Source organism: Aplysia californica, unplaced genomic scaffold, assembly GCF_000002075.1.
Source record: "Aplysia californica isolate F4 #8 unplaced genomic scaffold, AplCal3.0 scaffold00062, whole genome shotgun sequence".
Classification (NCBI taxonomy): Eukaryota; Metazoa; Mollusca; class Gastropoda; order Aplysiida; family Aplysiidae; genus Aplysia; species Aplysia californica.
This window is the reverse complement of record NW_004797332.1, coordinates 473,809-494,913: the sequence shown is the minus strand read 5'-3', so window position 1 is coordinate 494,913 and position 21,105 is coordinate 473,809. Positions and strand designations below refer to the sequence as shown.

General features: G+C 39.6%; 1 protein-coding gene across 4 annotated transcripts; it reads right to left on the bottom strand.

Moving 5' to 3' along the window:
• Positions 1–470: 470 nt before the first annotated feature.
• LOC101859390 (protein ABHD18) lies at positions 471–20,944 on the bottom strand. Of its 4 annotated transcripts, none has more exons than XM_035968486.1 (12): positions 20,711–20,944; positions 18,484–18,654; positions 17,766–17,850; positions 13,549–13,649; positions 12,069–12,150; positions 11,272–11,356; positions 9,899–9,926; positions 9,453–9,591; positions 7,702–7,791; positions 5,683–5,787; positions 3,772–4,769; positions 471–2,542 (listed from the first exon to the last, which is right to left on the bottom strand). In XM_035968486.1, the coding sequence occupies exons 2-12, from the start codon at positions 18,573–18,575 to the stop codon at positions 2,437–2,439; spliced, it is 1,911 nt and encodes a 636-aa protein (XP_035824379.1). In that variant the 5' UTR covers positions 18,576–18,654; positions 20,711–20,944; the 3' UTR covers positions 471–2,436. The 4 variants fall into 4 exon arrangements, with proteins under 4 accessions (XP_035824379.1, XP_005093409.1, XP_005093408.1 ...); XM_005093352.3 differs by lacking the exon at positions 7,702–7,791 and adding an exon at positions 6,963–7,052; XM_005093351.3 differs by lacking the exon at positions 7,702–7,791 and adding an exon at positions 6,963–7,052 and having other exon boundaries at positions 20,757–20,944.
• Between the last annotated feature and the right edge of the window lie 161 nt (positions 20,945–21,105).

Here is a 21,105-nt window from a genome sequence, read left to right as displayed (position 1 = left end):
TCCCCTCACATATATTTTGCTTCAAAGGGTTCATTTGACTTGTTCCGGTAGGACAAGAAAAAAAAAGACAGACAAATGCATTCTCACCATCTTACTTAAAGCAGAAAACACAAATCAAGATATGAAAAAGAGCCAAACATAGGTCAGTTTGGGGTCTTGAAATTTATGAATATTACCATTAATAATAAAAATCAGTCACAAGTGAAGAAAAGAGTCTTAAGAGTGACACTGAAAATATTTTTATCACCCCTCCCTGAGCATAAGACAAAGAAAGAATTCTTTACGTATCCCCAGCAAAGCACAAAATTGACCATGCACTCAGCCCACTGCACAGCGAATTTGCAAGCCCATGGCAGTCTAAGTCAGTACCTGGTTGAAGTCAAAGTTCAGAAAAATTAATCAATTATGTTTTTTTATGTTTAGAGGCCTAAAAGTATATACAAACAGACAGTCAAACACAAACTCTCAGAGAAATCGAGCAACACAGACTCTTACAAAATCGAGCGTGTCACGGATTGTATTTTTGCAGATATGACGGAATACAACACACAGTCACTCAGCTGCATCAGAAAACACACCATCGGTATTAATGCAATAACAAGGGTCCTGTCTCCAGAGTAATTAAAAAATGGAAAGACTAAAAAAAAGTGTAAAAATAAAATTCAAAAATCAAAATCACAAATTTTTTTTAAAGAAAAAAAATCCCGAGTTTGAAAAATATAAACTTTTCACTTTTCTTGCATATTAAGTAGAAAAGACTTCAAGCACTTTCAACTAAATCTTTTTTTTTATCCCCAGTATCTGCTTGCACTAAACAAAAATATCAAAAATAGGTCCAAGATAAATTTAAACTCTAGCCTTCCAGAAGAGTAAAAATCAACACAAAAAACATAAATCTCCACACACATGGACATAACATTATGAAGGCTTCAATCAAAGCTTCTCGGAGTATTTCTGACACTTATGCTAATCCTAAAACATGAAACACAAATGACAAATTGACTAAATTCATGAAACAACTGATTTCATTCTCTGACATCACTAGAGCAAACTTTAAGTTAATATTAATAATAATATACATTATATTAGTATCAGGTCCCACCAAGGACCTTGAGAAAGCCAAAGCTAATATCAATCTAAGGAAAGTTCACTGGACATTGTTGCAAGTTGAATATCTAAAATCATTTTTCGGTGATAAAAGCCAAACAGCCAGATTGATCATTCACCAATCTTTGTCAAAACATGAAGTTTATAGTTTTAAGAATCAGAACGATGAAGGACAGAATGAAACAGCACCAATCTCTTCTCAAAGAATTTCAAAAAGTGATTTGCAAAAAGGTAGGCCGCATGACATTTCTTCATTGAAGAAAAAAGTCTTAAGTAAATTCCTTAATGGCACAAAATAAACACTAATATATTCCTCGGCTTTGGCCATACACATTGTGTATAATTAGATGCAGGTATGCAATTTCAATAGACACTAAGACACTTAAAATAATGGGAAATACAGAATCAAATGAATATTAACTCCATTTTTTGTCTGTATATGTTTGAGAGAGCATCTATCTATCATAATGGATGTGGGCATATGAGTATGAGCAATGTGTGTTGTGTGAAAAAATGTGAGAAATTGTACAAGTTTAATGCCTTTTGCAATACTGTAAAGTTATTTGAGGGGCAGGACCTCCAAATTGAACATCAGTTTCCAAAGGGACAAAGCCAAAAGGAAAAATTTGAATAAAGAGTTTATCCCAAGGACCCTGTCAGACCAAGCTGAACCTTACCCCCCCCCCCCCCCCCCCCCACCTGCAATCTAACAATTACGAGTCCAATAGCCTAACCACCAGACCACTGACGCCCACAAATATGTTTTGAAAGTATCTGGGAGAGTAAATGCCCAATAACAAATGTGTGCAATTTCACAAAGAATGTGTGTGTGTGTGTGTGTGTGTGTGTGTGTGCGTGACCGTGTGGACTCTTAGGCAAATGCAATAATTTAGGTTGAAGATGGGAAATGTTTCAAAATAAAAATGTAACACAAAATACCGCCCCCACAAACATTTGGATTGTTACGACTCCATTTCAATGGATAAAGGATAAAAACAAGTCATTATTTTAAAACAACGCAGGTCTTAACTTCAACTCCTTACTTTCCGTCACGAATTTTTTTAAATGATAAAAGACAAAAAAATAAATTAAAAAACTAGGTAAATTTAAGAGAAAAAAAAGTGCTTTTTATGCCAAGACGTTTAAAATAAATTTATCTTTGAAAATACAACAAACGTTCAAATCCTTTCAATTAAAAATTAAGACTAAAATTTCCCCACCCTCACATCTCATCAGTATTTCATAATCGGCTGGAAAAAAACAAAAAAAAACAACTTGAAGATCACAGAGTCATAAGAGGAGGACATTGTGACTTATCCAGCCATGTCGTCAGGACTTGTATTCAAGTGGTCTCCCCTGTCCAGGTCCCTTGTCACTTCTAGTACCAGACGGATACTTTTGCTCTTGCTTGGCAAAGGCATCAATGACAGCTTGTCTGAAAGAACACACAAGACAATGTTTGCATATTGGAGTTAGAGCTGTTGGTTTATTTACTTAGAGATTACCCTTTCTTGACCTATACAAGACAACCTGCACTGTACCAGCGTCTGTGGTGTTGCGGTTAAGCACTTCATGCTGCAATCATAGGACCTGAGTTTGATTCCCGTGAGGGCACAATTTTTATCGGGTAGCCCAGACTTTCTGCTGGGATGCTGTATCCCTCTCAAACCAGGTTGGCCTGAGAGGTAGGGTGAAAAGTAAATTTTCTGAATTGTGCGGATGGGTGCATAAAAACATTCTATTAAAAATTATTTTAGATTTTCACTGTAGCGTACTTTAAATCAAGCACCGACAGTGGCAACTAAAAGGACAATGTATCATATGACCTGCTGCCTTGGTTAAAAAAATCTTAAAACTTGAGTAAAACTTCAAAGCAAAAGGACAAGGTACTTACAAAGCTAAGTGAGCAAGTATTGTTAGACTATTCTTTTCTCATAACAGGTGTTTCTCAAAGGGCTCACTGAGCTGCTCAAGCCAAAGTACCAATTCAAAAGAGACCCAGATCAAAGAACTCACCATGAAACTGGTTTTATTATTATATGTTAAAGGTCTATCTGTAAATACTATTGCTGAACAAAATTGAAACACAGGGTTTTAAAATGTTTTTTTATTTAAATAATGTGAGGTTAAGGATTTTGAGTGGGTGCGCATATAAAACTTTAGAGTACGAAAGTAAAAATGTACCTTAATTAAATTTATACGTGCCATGAGGAACGTACACAAATAAATTAAAGTTATTTTTTTAACACTCTACCACAAAAAAAACTTCACTTTTTAAATGTACCCTGAGAATGCTAATTGCTAGGTTGGGAGGTCAAAAACTCTCTGGGAGGTCCTTTTCTCATGTACCTCCATTTATCTTGAACTTTCTCCGACCATTTGAGGGTAATAAAGTTGGAAGCAAAATCAAAATTCATTTTTTTAAAAACCTTATGAAACACCACTTCGATAGTTCATCTTTCTTGTTCATAGTACTTTTGTTTCCATAATGATGAGCATATCGCCATCAAGAGTGCTGTGACAGTATAAATGTCAGACCCTCAAAAACGTATCAAATGTGTTTTTTATGTGATGGTTGACAGATAAGCATCTCTGTACATCATCATTATCAGTATCATTATTATTATTATTATTATTATTTGCTCAGCCAGTGTCCCAACTCACCTAAAGACGCGCTGATGCCACAATACTGCCCCAACATGGCCGTTGTCGATGTAGCGCACCTCACAACCTGGCCACAGTTGGTCAAGGCCTATCACTCCGTCTCTGGGTATGTACGCATCTTGTTTGGCTGCAATGATGATAATCAGCTCAGGATCTACAGGAACCGAAAAATTTCCCAAGTGCGTGCACTCATCCATCACTCCGCACATGAAGTCCAGAGCCTCCTGCTGAAGAGTTTTCAGTTTCTCCTCTTCCGTCGGGAGCGACGATGGCTGTCGGCTGAGTATCAATTTCGACTTAGATAAAGCATGTTTGAGAGTCAGAGCTCCAGAAACGCGGCCAGGTGAGGGAGATGATAACTTTGCCTGCTGGTTTGTTTTTGCCTGGGCATAACTGACGGTCAGAGGTTTAACAGAGTCTTTCCGGCTCGAGCGCTTGGGTTTTGCTTTACCAGAGTTTTCAATCACAGTGGCAGTCTCCACTTCAGGTGCTGAAACCCCAGAGGTATGTGGTGAGGCTGACTTAGAATGATCAGTTGACTGAGATGTGGCAACAGAGGAAAACACCCTGGAATCAGTCCCGGCTGACGAAACAGTTTTGTGGCCTGTGGAACTCTGGAAAGGCTCATTGGAAGATTTTGAGTTCCGTATTCCAGTGTGAGCAACGTACCCCTCTAGAGACAGACTGACATTTACCTTGGAGACATCCCCTTTAAGGTTCTCATTTTGTGCAGCTTGTGATGGATGACCTGGAGTCCCACTTTCTACCACACTTGGTCCAACTTTAGAATTACTGTTCTCAGAATTTATTTCCTTGGAGGAAGAACGTAGATCAGCCGTCGTTAGGGAACCTGGTGCCACGCCCTGAGACAAGATGGCAGTATGGGCGACTGCTGATGCCCCTGCTTCCTGTTGTTGGTGGAGGCTTTCCATCTCCGGCATTCTGTCAGCATAATTCTTCACAAAATCCTGTCCCATGTCATAAGCTTTTCGCCTGTTCTGAAACCCGAAACCAAAAAGCTGTACTCAATACATGAACTGAACGCAACCAGTTTTATTTCTTATTTGTAAGGATGCCACCAAGCTCTGGCATTATTTTTTTTTTAGTAAGAGTTTTACGGCACTTGCAACACAATAAGGTTATAAAAGTGCCGGAGATTAGAGGTGTTACAAGAGAGCAACAAACAAAAAAAAAGAAGGAGAGATGAGGATGATAGATGTTTGATAGGAAAGAAGGAGCAAACCACACCAGAGCACTTGCCAACCACCCACTTGCAAAATTTTTGGACTTGTTCATAGTATTTGTCACCATTATAAGCATACGGCAAAAAGCAAACAACCAAACATGACAGAAAAAGAGAAAGAAATAAGACCATGGTGATTCCAGATTTCTTTTTAAAATAGCACCCCATGACACAGGAAATACTCCAGAAGCAGGAGCTTGCAAATTTGAAAATGATTTATCTGTTTTAAAAAATGTGCTGCCTCTCCACAATTAGCCAAACTGTCTAAGCCTAAGAGATAAACAATGGTTGATTATAATACCTGACCATTCATGACCAAAATATTACAGATCTGTACGTGAGCTCTGAAAAAATTGCCTGTAATTGTAATGGTTTTTGCCCTTAAATCTGCAGGGGAGATCACAGCTACGAAAGGCTCAATTTTCCTTATGGTCAGCTAAAAAATTGACGGAAGACTTGCAGGTCTGGCACAAATCTAGTTTCATAAATAATCAGTTCCCCACTGTGTTCTTGGGAAAGATAGTTGGCATTAATTCATTTTCTCCATCCGCCCACAAATGCCACAAAAACAGTTAACTGAACAACAATCCATTTGGAAAATCCCCCAAAAACACAATTTTTTAAAGGTATATCTGTAAAAATGGCACTCTGAGCTAATCCACACAAACCTGTTCCGGAGATACAATGAGCTTCCTTATTTCATCCTGGTAGACATTGTTCTCAAAGAACTGTTCTTGTAAAGTGTGCCACGGAATAGCCCCACTCATGACGCCCTGTGAGGGTTTGGAGAATGGGGTGGGAATGCACAAAGTTACTATCGTTCCTGTAGCCATTCACATGTTCAATATAATGTAGCAACTCTTTTTAAATTCAAATGATCATGGTGTCCAAATTCCTTGGCAATGAATGTGCTGTTCAAGATACAACTGAGGTGGGGGTTTTTATATGGGTTGTCTTGAGAAAAATTGTTACAAAAATCACTGAGTGAATTCCACTTCAAAAACAGTGGTAAACTGAAAGAAAAGAAAATCCTTGATTTTTTGCTTTCAACTCGAGCAATCACTCTAAACCAAAAATATTGCTAAACTGAAAAAAAAAATCCATCAGTCCCACAAATGTTGGCCTAAATACAGTTCACTCAATAAAAGAAAAGATCTCATATACATAATCCTTAACATAAAGCATACCACTGAGAGGAAATAATCTATTAAGTTAAATCACTTAATAAGGTTGAGGAATTTCGAACAATCAATTTTTTAACATCTAGAATCGACATACATTAAATCAGTATCTTACCACTATATCCAAGCAATATTGTGGTGAACTGGCTACATCATGAAAACAAATACATTCACACTCACAAAAATTGCAAACAAATGCATACAACTGCAGACTTCAGACATAAAAATAGACATGTATGCATCCCAGATGTTACCTATCTCCATTCACTTTCTCTCTTCAACGAAAGAAAAAGAACAAAGAAAAAAAAAAAAGAAAGATGTGCATGATGTGATGCTAGAGATGATGTAAAAATACTTACAATTGCACTGGATGTCCCTCAATTGGTCTACACCCACCTGTGTCACCACACAATCTTGCCAAATCAAGATACAATACATTTATGGGTAGCTTCCATTAGAAAAGACAAAGAAAAGATGAGAAAATACTTACATCAGATGGTCCGCAACGCAACACATCAGATAAACCATCTTCAGTCAAAGAGAACAAATTGCTTTCAGTGTACCAAAAGAAAGAAATAACCGGAAAAAAAATTGTTTTTAATATGTGCATAAAGAACCAAGCCTGCTTGCATGCAGGTACACAGACATAAAATAAAAACACACAACATATGCAACAAACACAAACAAACAACACAGCAAAACAAAACCAACAAAAATATAATTTTTAAAGGAAAATTTGACACACTTTTACATGTCTTCGAACAAACCTGAGTGAAAACACAAGACGCCGTGCTCCAGGACAGACAAGGAATGAGGGGGATAGGCTTGGTCCAGTTTGTTGCAGCAAGTGAGGCCATCTGCCCATGCCAACAAAGTGGCAGAGCATAGAAATGTGAAAAAAAAAAAAAAAAAAAAAGCAGGAAAGTTAAATGAAATGCAGGACACAAAAGGCCCCTACTTCTCCGTTCTTTTCATTTGTCTTTTAAAATTTTTTTTTCGTCAAATCTCTTTGTCCAGAGCAAGAGAATACCTGTCTGTTGAAAGAGGGGATAAAAATCAGAAAAAGGAAAAAAAGACCCAATTACAGGGGCTTCAAGTCACCAGACCACAGCTAAAGGAGCAAAAGCTGAGACCAGTAGCATAGGTACGTCTGGATCCATATCCTGCATTCCAAAGCAAAGCATACTTACCACATCTGCAAGACAATGAGGAACTTTGGATGAATTATAAAGTACAGTCGAACCTGCTGTAACGGCCACCTGTCCAAATTCCCACTTCCCTAACTGCCTTTTTTTCTTCATTATAATGACACTATCTCAGACTTTCACCTGTCCAAGACAACCGCTTTTATGTTCACCTATGGGTAGCCATCTTGGACAATTTCGACTGTATGTGCACCCAAAGATCCACATTGTTACCCCTCACAGCAGTACGACACTTTCTTTTAATGAACATATCACTGTTGTCACGGTTAGGCTTACAAATCAGAGAGCCACAATGTGTTACCTCAGTAAAACTAATGGAGGCAGTTGTCCATGACAATATGGGAACGACTGACAGAGGCTTGGGCCACAAAGTCGCCACTCCACTTGCCATCTGAAAAGCCCAGAATGATCACACAAAGAGTAATCAGTCCTCTCTTAAAACATGTCTCAACACCCTTTGGCTCTTTTGAATTCCTCATGTACAAATGTGCTGATTTTTAATTTCAGAAACCACAGCCCAAACTGATCACATGCAGACATGCTGGGGACTGGGGGGGGAGGGGGGGAGGACGAAGAGACTCCTTTCTTATGTAGACAAAATGTCAGTCTTGTAGTGTCCTACGAATTATTATACCAAGTACGGTATTAGATTACCTCTTCTGAGATCAGGGTTTAATAAACACACACACACCTTTCGAGTCCAACAATGGCGCACTTCCACATGTGCTTACTTTATGAGCTAGCCCCACAACACAGCAGGACCTCAACTGAAAGGTGAAGGTTTCAATCCCCGACTCTACTTGAAAAGAGAGTGATACTTCCAAAAGGGCAAACAGATACTTGGAAATCGTTGTTGTTGTTGGCTTTGGAGGTGGTTTTTTTTTTCGTTTCTTTGTTTGTTTGTTTGTTTTTGGGGGGGGGGGGGAGTATGGAACAAAAAAAAAACATTTTAAAAAATACTTGGAAATCAAAGAAACAGGAACTTGTGCATGATGACCCCCTGGAAAGTCCTGAAATGGTAACAATAAATGTACCGGCTGACTCAGGGATTTATAGAGAAGTAAAGCGAGCCTTCTATTGGCACATTTACAAATTCATAAGATATCCCTCACATTTCAACAAAAGAAAGTCAAGACTAGATTTCTCCAGTCTGCATGTCTACTTTCCCTTTTCAACACAAAACCGTCATTCTCTTATCTCAGAAAACAGTAGCAAGGCATGCCACATGGCACTTTCTTTGTCAATCAAATGTGCTTTGCCAAACCAATTCAGAATGACCTCAAATTAACCCTGACCACAGGGTGCTCTCATGGCCTCTCACTGCAGCAAGCAATCTGCACAATCAGCACAATCTCATGTTGCTGAGGACCCACAGAAAGTTACCCATATTTTGGTGCAAAGTTTTGCCCTAGCTACCTCGTCAGTATACCCAGAAAGCTAGGCAAACTTCACATGAAAGATTGTAACTGCTGAAGATACTCTTTTTCATATGTTGGCATTGGTTTAAATATTTTCTTTAATTTCAACAGCAAAAATTCCAAATCAAGCCCAAACAAGTGCACTACTATCCGTAGAAATCCCCACGCTGAATACTAGGAAGTCTGACTTTCATGCAGAAAATAGTCAAACCTTCTCTAACAGCTACCTGTCCAAGATAATCGCCTGTACAAACAACCACTTTCCACTCCCACTCTTGCAGGTTTTTGAAAGTACTATGACACTGTTCAATATGTCCCACTGCCTAAGACAGTCAGTTTTCTCAAAGATAATGGGTGGGTGTCTTGGACAATGTTGACTATATTAAAATAAAGTCAGTGAGTGGGGGAGAGAAATGACCTGGTTTTCAAGCTGGAAAATCTACTCCAGTCTTTGCTGATTGATAAGAAGTCAGATGAAATAATAATTATGTTGCGCTGGGTATTTCTGAAGGTTTTACCCTGAAGGGATAATTATGAACAAAGACAGACCACTGGTCCTCTGATAAAGAGAATTTGTCTTCTTTCTACAACTCTGAACACTAATTGTTTCTCAGACAATTCTGACTGTACTCACATGTCCTCCCATGGAGACTCCAGAGATGCCTAGTGGCCCCCAGCCTTCTCTCTCACACCAGTGCAGCAGCGCCAAGGACTCCAGCACTAAGGCCCCACCCATCACAAACAAGTCGCTGACATTGTGAAGACTAGATCGTCTGGGGAAAACACAGGTATCTGATAAAGGAGCCAGAATATTGAGGGCAAAATGACATGTGAGCACAGGTGCAAGCCTTCCTATCTGTGTGCTTCTGCATACGGCAAGAATACGTTGCTACGGGTAACTAATCAATAAAAGAACACAACAATCTTCAAACCACATCGTTCTTTAGGAAACCATAGTTTAAGCTCATTCAGGGTGTCTGCAGGAATCATGTCGTGAACATTTAAGAACAGTTTTTTCAAGCAAGACTAAAAAGGCTTTAGCTTTCTGAACAATAAAAAAACCAAATATTTACTACTTACAGTTGTTCTTTTGGTTTTCGAGACCCATCTAAAGAACAGTAGTCAAGGGAAACAACATGCCAGCAAACTCATAAAAAATTCACTAAAAGCACGCTCTATACACTTTTCAGCTATTACCTTCCCAGCAGACCCTAGAACAACACTAAGAAAAATTCTTGGCCTCCCACGAAGCTGCGGATTACTCCCGCTAAAACACTAATAAACTGACATATCTTTTATACCATCGCCAGATATTCATTACCACCTGAACAAACTGAGGAAGATTTGTGTAAAGTGCTTTTTCAAGGAAACAACGTCGGGCCTGATACCCAAAGTTTAGCCCCCAACCTTACAGTTGAGAATCTGGGAACCCAACCACTAGAGCACCTACGCTGGGAGGATGAGCACTAACTACCTAAGACTGCAAACACAGTGGATCCGGCGGCGCGGGCGTTTTCTGCACGAAGCGTGAGTTGACCTCTGTGACCTAATGCCTCATTAACAGAAGGTATGGTACGGTCTTTTTTATCACTACCAAAATATGTGTTGGCGCCACAGTGGTTACCTCGCGTCTGTTTCACGTCTGCCAATTTCCAGTCGCGAAAAATTCTTCACGAAAGTTTTTTTACTGCTGCACTAAAAACCTCCCGACTTTCGACCACCAAAACTTTGTATCCTTTTGTTCTAGCCGTACATCTTGCACTTGTTTCGCTAAAATCATGGACCCTTGTGAAAGATTAATTGAAGAGGTGCAAAAGCGGCAAGCTTTATTTGACATGACAAACGACAATTATTGCATCAGAGTGTATCTGAATAAGCAATGGACTGAGCTTGGAGAAAAGATAAATTTGGAGGGTAAGTGGCATTGTTTTTAATACTTTTTCATTCTGTCTGTCTGTCTGTCTGTCCATCTGCCACTCACCCAATCACACACACACACACTCTCTCTCTCTCTTTATTTTTAGTCATAACACACCTGATACCACGGCCCACTGTGTTTGTACCTCACCTAACAAAAACTAATCGTGCAGAAAACACCCACCCGCCAGATCCACTGTGTTTGCAGTCCAACACCCACCCTCACCTTTTTTTTTTGGTCGTGCCCCCTCACATGCCCCTTTATTGAAGCACCACACATGAAAGGCACAAATTTCAAATTAAAGGTAAATGATGTGCTAAAAAATCAGAGCTGTCTGGAACTGACAACTTTCCCTTAATCTTTTTATCTATAACAATCCTATAAACAGTAAACCTCAGTTCAGACACAGATACCCATGTTCCACAGCGACAATAAGCAAAGAACACAAAACCACCTAGTGTTAACAAAGACAAAACTGCACAGAGGGGGGCCTATTGTGATCGACACGATGCAAAACCAGAGCAACAAAGGATACAATATGGATTTTCCAGGATTATTGAGGCAATCCCAGCTTCTTTGAGTAGAGGTCTAGCTGTAAGTAGTCTTCTTCTCCAGTAAAACTGTTGAAAAAAGAAATAATGAGACATCATATACTTTGTACAGATTTTCAGAATACCTGTTTTAAGTTTTCATAAGAGTTTTACGGCACTTGCAACACAATTAGGTCATTTAAGTGCTGAAAAATAGATGTGTTACAAGAGACTAATATACAGAAAGAAAAAGGAGGAGAGATAAGGACAATACATGTTTGATAGGAAAGAAGGAGCAAACCACACCAGAACACCCGACAACCACCCACTGAATACTTGTTTACTTGTCTAATATAAAGCTTAAGTAACAATCATCAGGTAATTCCTTGAGTCTATGAACTAAGTCTACAAAACCCTGATAAAATCATTGGACACCACCGGAAAAAAAAAGCAATTGAAGAAAATATCTTCTGTAGACACAAACGTCTGAATGCAAAGCAACTGAAAGATTAATCACAAGAGATAAAGCTTATCAACATACTGGAAAAAATGAATTTTTAAAAAAAGCTTTTGATCCTCAAGATTTATATAGTACAGCCAAGACCACCTCCCACTGTTAGGAGACAGTGACTGTCTTAAACAGGTGAGCGTCTAAGACAGTGCCATTATAAATACAAAAAAACGCAAGGGGGAAATGGGAAGTGGTTGTCTGAACAGGAGATTGTCTTGAACAGTGGCTATTAGAGCAAGTTCAGCTGTACTCTGTATTGAAATTAAACATGCTAAAGTAACTTTGACTTACATGATCTCCAGTGCCAGCCAGATGTATGCACACAGGTCGGTGTATTGGGTGACGCCACTGCACAGGCAAAATCATCTGAAAACTAACACAAAGCAAACGATGTTACTACACGAGCAGAATAATTCTTCCCTCAGACTACTTAGTTTTATTCAAAGCCTTTTTTACTTTTAGAACCTGTGACAGATTTGACACCCAAGGTTTGTTTTCACAGTATTGGAATGTGCTTTAAAATTCACTTAAAATAATACAGTAGTCTCCGCCTAAGATCCCGGTGCTCAGGAGCAAGGAAATGCGGGATCTTAGGCGAACCGGGATCTTAACCGACGAACCCAGGGAAGAATCTATGGTGACCCATGCTAAGGTTCACAATCGGTAAAATGGTCTCCCTCCACTCTAAAATGAACTGACGTGACCGCTTTTTGGGTTTATGACGTATGGCGAGGAGAGAGTGGTTAACCTTGGTGAACTATCACAGTGCATAGTGGGATGAGGCATGCCATTTTCACTTTTTATCCTACCCTGAGTCTCAAGATTTATGCGTATCCAGTTGCCCCTCCCCCTTACCTGTCGAAAATTTATAGCTTTCCATCTCTGACCAAGTCCCTCCCCCCATCCCCACCCCCAACCGCCTTGGTCGTTACACACCATTACGGTGTGAACACACCAATTAAAATTCAGTCTGTCTCGCAAATTCGGGAGTAGAGACAACTTCTTCAATGGTCAGGGAAGAGTTCACAGTTCAATGTGATCCCGCCTGGAGCGAACTTGTAGGCCCTGCCCACCCAGCGAGTGATGTAAGTTTAGGGGGAGAGCTCAGGTGTGAGTGCGATGCGTGGGGAAAACAAACGTGTCGGTCAGTTCACACCCCGGTGTGATCCGGTCTGGGGCAAACATTGTATCACTTCATCGAGTTTTACAACCTGTATGTGATCACAATCACGATAGTAGCTGATCTTTGACGCGACGGACAGTTTATTGATCTCAACTTTTCACTCTTGGTTGATCGGCTGCGCCCACCCGGGTTTTTGTTCCACAAATTATGATCTGAAATGCGGGATCTTAGCCGAATGTAGACCTTCAGAGTGAATCAGAGCGGGATCTTAGGGGTGACTTTTGTATAGTAAAAATTCTGTTTTCCTAAAACAGCGGGATCTTAAGCAAACCGGGACCGTAAGCGGTGGGATCTTAGGCGGAGACTACTGTATACTCAATCAAATATAAATTCAGCATTTTCAATTTTTGTAGTACCCATAGACTATGAGAATCAGTTACATCAGAGATATATAAAAACAGTGAAAGCAAGGAAAGAAATCCACCATGTTTTTTTCTTTTTAAATAAGGCAACTAACTGAGAACATGAACACTGCAAAACAAATATTTGTAATATGATTAAAAAGAGTATAATACTGAATTGCAGGGTATAGACACAAAGACAACTCATGCTGTGTGAAATATGTCAAAGCCTAATACATATACATACTTTGCTGTTTCAACTTCCTTTGGCATAATACCGGGCAGGTGGTGAACGAAAGGAGACAGAAAGTGTCCTTCCAAAACACGACAGTCACCATCCTTGTATTCCTGGATCAAGGAAGGAAAAGATACTTAGTATCTCAATGAAATATCCTCCATGTCCAAGTCTAAAAGTGTATGTGCATGAACACTGGTTTTCAGAAAAGTGGGAAAGAGCAATTTCTTTCTCATTATCCACCAGAATTGCTCTAAGTTTATAAACTGAAAGATGAAAAAAATGTCCAACATATCCATTGCTCATAAAACATACAGGGAGAACAATGTACTTGAAAGAAAAAAAAATTGAGAAAGGCAGGAAAGTAACAAGCAAAGAACAAGTTCTCTTAAATAGCATCATCAAAATGTATCACTCTGGTTTTACTTTTTCCCTTTTCCTTTTAGATTCTCCGCCATGTATAGAAACAGAGATGCCATCATAGGTGGTTGAGGGGCGCTCGGGTGGGGTTTGCTCCTTCTTTCCTATCAAACATGTATCATCTTTATCTCTCCCCTTTCGTTTTATTGTATGTTACTTTCTAGTAACAACTCTAATCTTCGGCTTTTATGTGACCTAATTGTGTTGCAAATGCCATAGAACTCTTACAAAAAAACTAAAACTAAAAAAGAGAGGCTATCACAACAATGACAATTCAAAGAAAGAGCTGGCAGCTCAAATGCAATGTTAGAGGTATTTGAAAAGATTAAACAATTTATGAAACACAGCATCAAGAATGATAAAAATGACATTACTCATTACTATTATTTTGCAAACAAGTACTTTTTGGTAAACAGTTTGATGTCCATTAGTCTGCCAGCATAGAAGAATCTGAGAATAAAGCTACATAACGTCCCTCTAAACACGTACTAGCGTCAGCCACATCTGACCCGAAATCAAGTTATACCAATCACACGATTCCCTTTATCCGATACTACATCCTCTCAAAAGATCGTAGGAATCGAGCAATAAATAGCTGAGATATAGTCGATTCCAGTTTGAACGTATCCCACTTGCCCACAAAAAGATACAGCACGTACTAATACACTGTTGGTTACGTTAATGCGGGACGTACACTTTGACCCATTGTTGTGTTTTTATTATACGGCACAAACTAACGTAAGCCACACAGCCAGGGCTGAGCCTATGGCAAAAAAACACCGCGCAGCGCTTATTCTAGAGAGCGGGAAGACAAGCTAAACTACACACTCACACACGTGTGCAGTGTGCTTCGAGTGAGGCTGTGAATGCTCAGACTTCACTTCTAGAAGTCCCTTTTTACTCGTCCTTTGTTTACAAATGGGATCCCGCTCTGAACAACCACTCTTTCTTTGACATGTAGCCCTATTGTTCAAACTCTGATTGACTTTCAGAACCCTGGTGAAGTCTTAAACTCACAGACTGCATAAGTCATGGGTGTCCTATTGCCACTGAGAACTTTAAGGGACAAATAGATACACGTAGGTGCTTCAAGGACACTGATATGCTTAGTGAGGCAGACAGTGATGAAATGTCTGTATGTGACTACGACTCAGAAGGCGATCCGGAATCCAATTCTGGAACATGCGAGGCTAGAAGGTGCAATGCTGAAGTATGGGCAGCTTGCCCTGATTGTGAAATCCTTCTTTGCTTTGATCATTTCAATGAAGAGATTGCATCATGTGTTTAACATGGGAAAAACACAAGAAGGTCAAAGGAAAAAATACAACGTGTAAAAGCTGTAGGTAGGCCCTCAAAGTTTAAGATTCCCGCTGGTGTGAATGTGAACACTGATGCTCCCGATCAGTTTCTGACAAAGGAAACAGTCATTGATGAGGGGGGTGGAAGAATGCAAAGATTAGTTCCCGAGCAGTACACAGTGCAGGGAAGTGAGAAAGAAGTTAGAAAGGAAAAGAAACTCAGATCAAACAAGGAGAAGGAATCCAAAATGAAGAGGAATTTGGGACAAGAGTACACAAGCATGCAGAAAAAATGACTGCCCACCAAACACATAAAAGCAAAATGTAAAGGAGACACGTGTACAAAGCACAAGAAACAATGCTCAACAATTACTGACGAGCAGAGTCAGGCCATTTTTTATTTGTATCACTCCCTTGGAGATCTAAGAATGAAACAGAAGTGTCTTGTGAGGCATGTCAAAAGCTGTAAAACAAAGAGGAAATACACTGAAGGCGAATCACGAAGAAGAAATACCAGACAGTACATGCTTACAGTTGGGGAGAGTTTTGTTCCAGTCTGCAAATTGTTTTTCTTTAACACTTTGGGCATTTCAGAACAAAGTGCCAGGACGGCATTGAACAAAGTTACTTCCACTGGCATAGCTGAGAAGGACAAACAAAGTGGGAGACAATCTGAGGCAGAAAGAGAAAAAGATGCATTTGTGCGCAAAGCAATATCAGATCACTTGGACAGACTTCCAAAAGTCTAATCTCATTACTGTAGAGAAAAATCAACAAGAGAGTATCTGAGCCCTGAACTCAGAAAACGGCACATGTACCACAGGTTCATCCAGGAATGGATACCCAGAACAAGGCCATCAAGCTTCACGACATACAACCATGTACTCAAAAGTAAAAATCTGTCAATCCACCGACCCAATAAAGACCAGTGCTCTCTCTGTGTCAATTATCATCAAGGAAATGAAGAAACAAAGATATGTCTTGGGGAAAAGTTTGAGATCCATGTGGGAGAAAAAGAAAAAGGTCAGGGAAATAAAGGATGGATGCAAGTGCGAGAAAGAAGCTCAGGAAAGTGGAAACATTCTCTGTGCAAGTTTTGATTTGCAGCAGGTCATTTACCTCCCTATGTCTCAGGAGAGTGCCATCTTTTACAAAAGGAGGTTGTCGAACTACACCCTGACTTTGTATAACATTGCTAACAGAGATTGTTACTGCTTCGCTTGGGATGAAACGCAAAGCAAACGAGGATCCTCGGAAATTTCAACTACAGTCCACCGTGCCCTAAAGTTTTAGGACGACCGTGGCATCAAAAATGCTTTTCTTTTTGCCGATGGACGCAGTGGTCAGAACAAAAATTCAATTACGCCTGCGATGATTTTGTACAGTGAGCAATAGTGTGAATCTTGAAGAGATTTCATTGAGGTTCTTTGAAACAAACCATGGTCAGAACGAGGGTGATTCTGCACACAGTGCAATAGGACATGCTCTGAAGAGGGCAGGGGATTTGTTGCATCCTTCTCAGGTAGCAACAGTGATGTCTTTCGCTCGACCTCAAAGGCCTTACCAGGTGAATCAGATGCAGTCTAAAGACTTTCTGGATCTCAAAGCCTTATCAAAAGACTTCAGAATCCTGGACGCACGAAGAGGATCTGATACAGAAGACTCATTTTCGTGGAACAATATTATGGAACTGCGAGTTACTATTTTTAAAAATCATATACAGTTGACACCTTCATATTCCGAGTTGCAGTTAACATTATCATTTGTCACGGATAATACAGCCCGTGAATTTAAACCAAATTGATCTTTCTTTGTATTTTTATTGTTATTTGGAAGTTACCATTTAGGCGTAAGCCACGCAATGAACGTATATATAGTATAATATACGCTGTAGAATACAAAAGCACGTATTAACGTATCCAACAATCTAGTAATGTAAGCCACACATCGAGGCTTTCATTGACGTAGCACGTACTAGCGTATCAGATAAAAAGGTCATTTTTCCTTCAAAACCGACTATTCTCACAAAGATGCTTCTACCCAATTGAAAAGTAGTTGTCCCACACACGTAATGTCAAAATATTAAGGGCAGGATCGGTTATTTGACACCACAATGGGATGGTGAAAATCGCCCAAATCTTTAAACGTCTCTCCTGCAAAACTAACAAAATGTGGCTTACGCTAGTTCGTGTTTTGAGGGACAATAAGTGGCAAAATTTCAATCACATAATTCTGCAGGATAAAAATTATAACTTAATTCACAAAAACACACAAAATTTCATATTAAAAAAACAGATCCATGAATCTGTGAGTTTCTGATGACCATGCCTCAGACAAGACAAGAAAGAAGCAAGTCCCAAAAGGAGCACATTCCTGCCTAAAAGTTTTTACAGATTCAGAAGCATAAAACGCACTTAACTTCACTATATATCAAAAAGGTTTATGCCAAAGAGGAACGAAAATTAAATTCACTGTTGTAAATAAAATAAAGCAAATGTTTATTCAACTTACCTTATCAATATGGATGGGATAATCAGAGGCAACCAAATGCTGACAAGTTTCCCGGTTTGACAGGATTTTACGAAATGCAAAAATCCTGAGGAGAAATTGATACACCAATTTTATTCATTCCAGTCTTATAAGCACTTACATGAATAGACTAACAATATATTGAAGTATTATTTGCCAATAATGCGTGCCGCATAATGCTTAAAGGAAAAAAAAACATGATTTTCACCTTAGATCAGGCAATTTTTTTTAATATAAGGAGGAAAAAAACATAAAAAACTGTTCAAGTATACATAAATGAACCAAAAAAAAAGGTGAAATGGTATGGATTTAACGCCCCTATCAACACTATTAGGTTATTTAAGGGGCGAGACCTCCTAGTTTAACGTCCGTCTCCGATAGGACCGAGCCAAGTGAGAAGTTCGTGTTAAGTGCCTTTCCCAAGGACACAACGTTGGACCGAGCTGAGGCTCGAACATAAATGAACAATCAACATATTTAAGACTATTTAAAGAATTAATTTTTAAAAGTTCACAAAAGTGAGAGCTAAAAACAAAAGACATGTGCCGACTACTTTTGACAACGTCTGTTCAAACCCATTTGTGATGCCATTCAGAGATGAAAACCATTTTCTGCTCACAACCTTCTCAACTTCATCACAGGAAGTGTTACTGGAAAACTGATTATAATTCAAATAAGAACCTACATTAGCTTAACTTGCCTTTTCAAATTGTCCGGTTTTCCCCATCCTTTGGTGAAGAATTTGGAAAGAAGTAATCTACGATACAACTGATCCAATCGACTCCTGGACATATTTTTTTGCTCGCAAAAGCATCTGCCTGATGTCGCGCTTCTTGAAGTATCAAAGACTTCAGCAAGACCCTTCTTGAACCTGAAAATAATAATGCGGCATCATGTATTTAAAAAAGAGGAAATATCAATGTTCTCTAAAATGTACCACAAGCAAATCTACGCTCGAGTTTACAACAAGAAATAATTTGTGTGTTTTTTATGTTGTCTTGTTCAACTTGTTTCTTGATGTTAGTCAGCTGACAACACAGTTAATTTCCCTGACACCTTCTACTTGCCTGTTGCCTGGAACAGGATAAAAGGAGCATCAATAGTGTATACATTTGACATTGCTGAAAATCTGGTAGCTCGAAGTAAGGAACCAAACTAGAGGAATCAGGGATGGGGTAACAGTAACCGAGACTCAAAGGCCTGTTTCGAGTCACAATGAACTCATACAATTGTATGGCATCAATTATAATGCCATTATTTGGATTGATCATATACATATATATATATATATATATATATATATGTGTTCAATAATGACTGTATAGCACCGAGTCAGCCTGAAAACCGACGAAGAGAAAAAATGACAGGAAACAATAATTCTTATTATAATAACAAACACCTCTCTTTCTCCCTCTTTCCCCCGCCCCCCCCCCTCCTTCTCTCTCTCTCTCTTTCCCTCTCTTTTTCTCCCCCCCCCCTTCTCTCTCTTTCTCTCTCTCTCCCTCCCTCTCCTCTCTCTCTCTCTCTCTCTCTCTCTCTCTCTCTCTCTCTCTCTCTCTCTCTCTCTCTCTCTCTAACACACACACACACACACTGCCCGCAGACAAAATTGCATGCGTTCAACTCAAGAGCGCTGGAATCTTTGTGTACGCTCGTATCACAGGCCGTAACGTGCTAACACAAGGGCACGCCCAAGTCTCGCCGGGACACGAGAAGGGAAATTGAAACATATTGGTATACACGATCTTTGGGGTCAGTATGGTGCTGCATTGGGGGAGTGAATAATGTAAACTTTGTACATGATGTACTTTGTGTGCGTGCATGTGGTTGTCTGAATATGAAAGTTATGGCCAAGTTATGGGAAGCGATTAACACCGCTATGGAGTACTTCTGAACATGCGACTAAACGTAGAACGACGCAACTTCCTGATTGGTTGCTAATTTTAGTAATGTGATGTCATCATTTCCTGGGATACCTACAGGTTATTTTTATAAGGCCATGGACGTACCAAAGACAGTGTATACATGATACAGTAGAGAATCTTTGGAGGTACTGCATGGAATGTCATGTATGGTCAGTGGCTAGACGTATTATCCGTATCGATGTGTTTCGCATGGTAAAATTTCACACTAGAGGCTAACTGCAGCCTCTCAGCCGTGCTCAACTGATTGGTTACAAGGTTCCTGTGTATGTTAATAACATTCGGAATTCCGGTAGTAATGCTTGAAATTGAAACATGGTAATTTAATGGTAAAGGCAATAAAGCATGCAAAAATAGACGTAAAGACGCCAGAAGATTACACCCCCCACCTCCCCCTGGTGCGACAAACAATGCGCAGAAGAGATTAGCAGCAGCATCATCGGAGCAGCTGCATCGTCATAATTGACATAATATAATATAAGAAAGTGGCTATTCTCACCCGCCCGGAAGTTCTCGCAAGATCAACTCCTCCCCTCTTCTCTCTCTCTCTGTCTCTTTCTGAATACTGTCTATCGGTGTGGACGATCAAATTGACCAAAACAAAGTTTAAAAATGATGTTAAAACACAAAAGTAAATCAATTTGGTTGTCTACAAAGATGCTACGGCTATTTAACTTTTCGAATCGAGCCGAACCAAGCCGACCTACGCGGGTCGCCATTTCGTTTTGCCCGGAAATTCTCGCGCTACTCCTCTCTCTCTTTCTCTCTCTCTCTCCACTGCCCACAGACAAAATTGTACGCATTTAGTAGGCTACAGTTGTAATGGAACGTCTGTTCACGGCACAGAATTCTACAATTTTTCTGTGATCACAGTGTAGCATTCTGTGGTTTAGGGTGAACGCAAAATTTGGTGAACGCGCACCGGGTGAGAATAGCCACAAGACTCGCCTGCACTATTCTCACTCCGGGTGAGAATAGAGGTGGCCTGGGGAAAAAAACATTCACCTTGTTAACCTTGCAGTCAGTGCCACCCGCAATCAAGCGCTCTCACCTAAAATTCGAATTTGCCAAGCATAGTTTATCTTTATCTTTACCGGATAACAACGTTTATAACCCCTGGGACTAGATGTTTCAGGCAGGGATGGTTGGTAACAAGTTTCAGAAACTCTCAATTCATGAGCTTTCCAATCATCCATCCATCCCCACAACATTGACCTTTTGAGTCTTGGTAGCCAGAAGCCAGAAGTAATTGCAGGAAAAGTAAGATGGCCAAAAGTAAAACTTACATTTCGAAATTAAGAAATAGTCTAAGAAATGGATTGATTATATTTGAGAAGTTAGAACAGTAAAATAGAATACAAAACAGAACATTAGATAGTATTTTTGTCATAGGCCTGCAG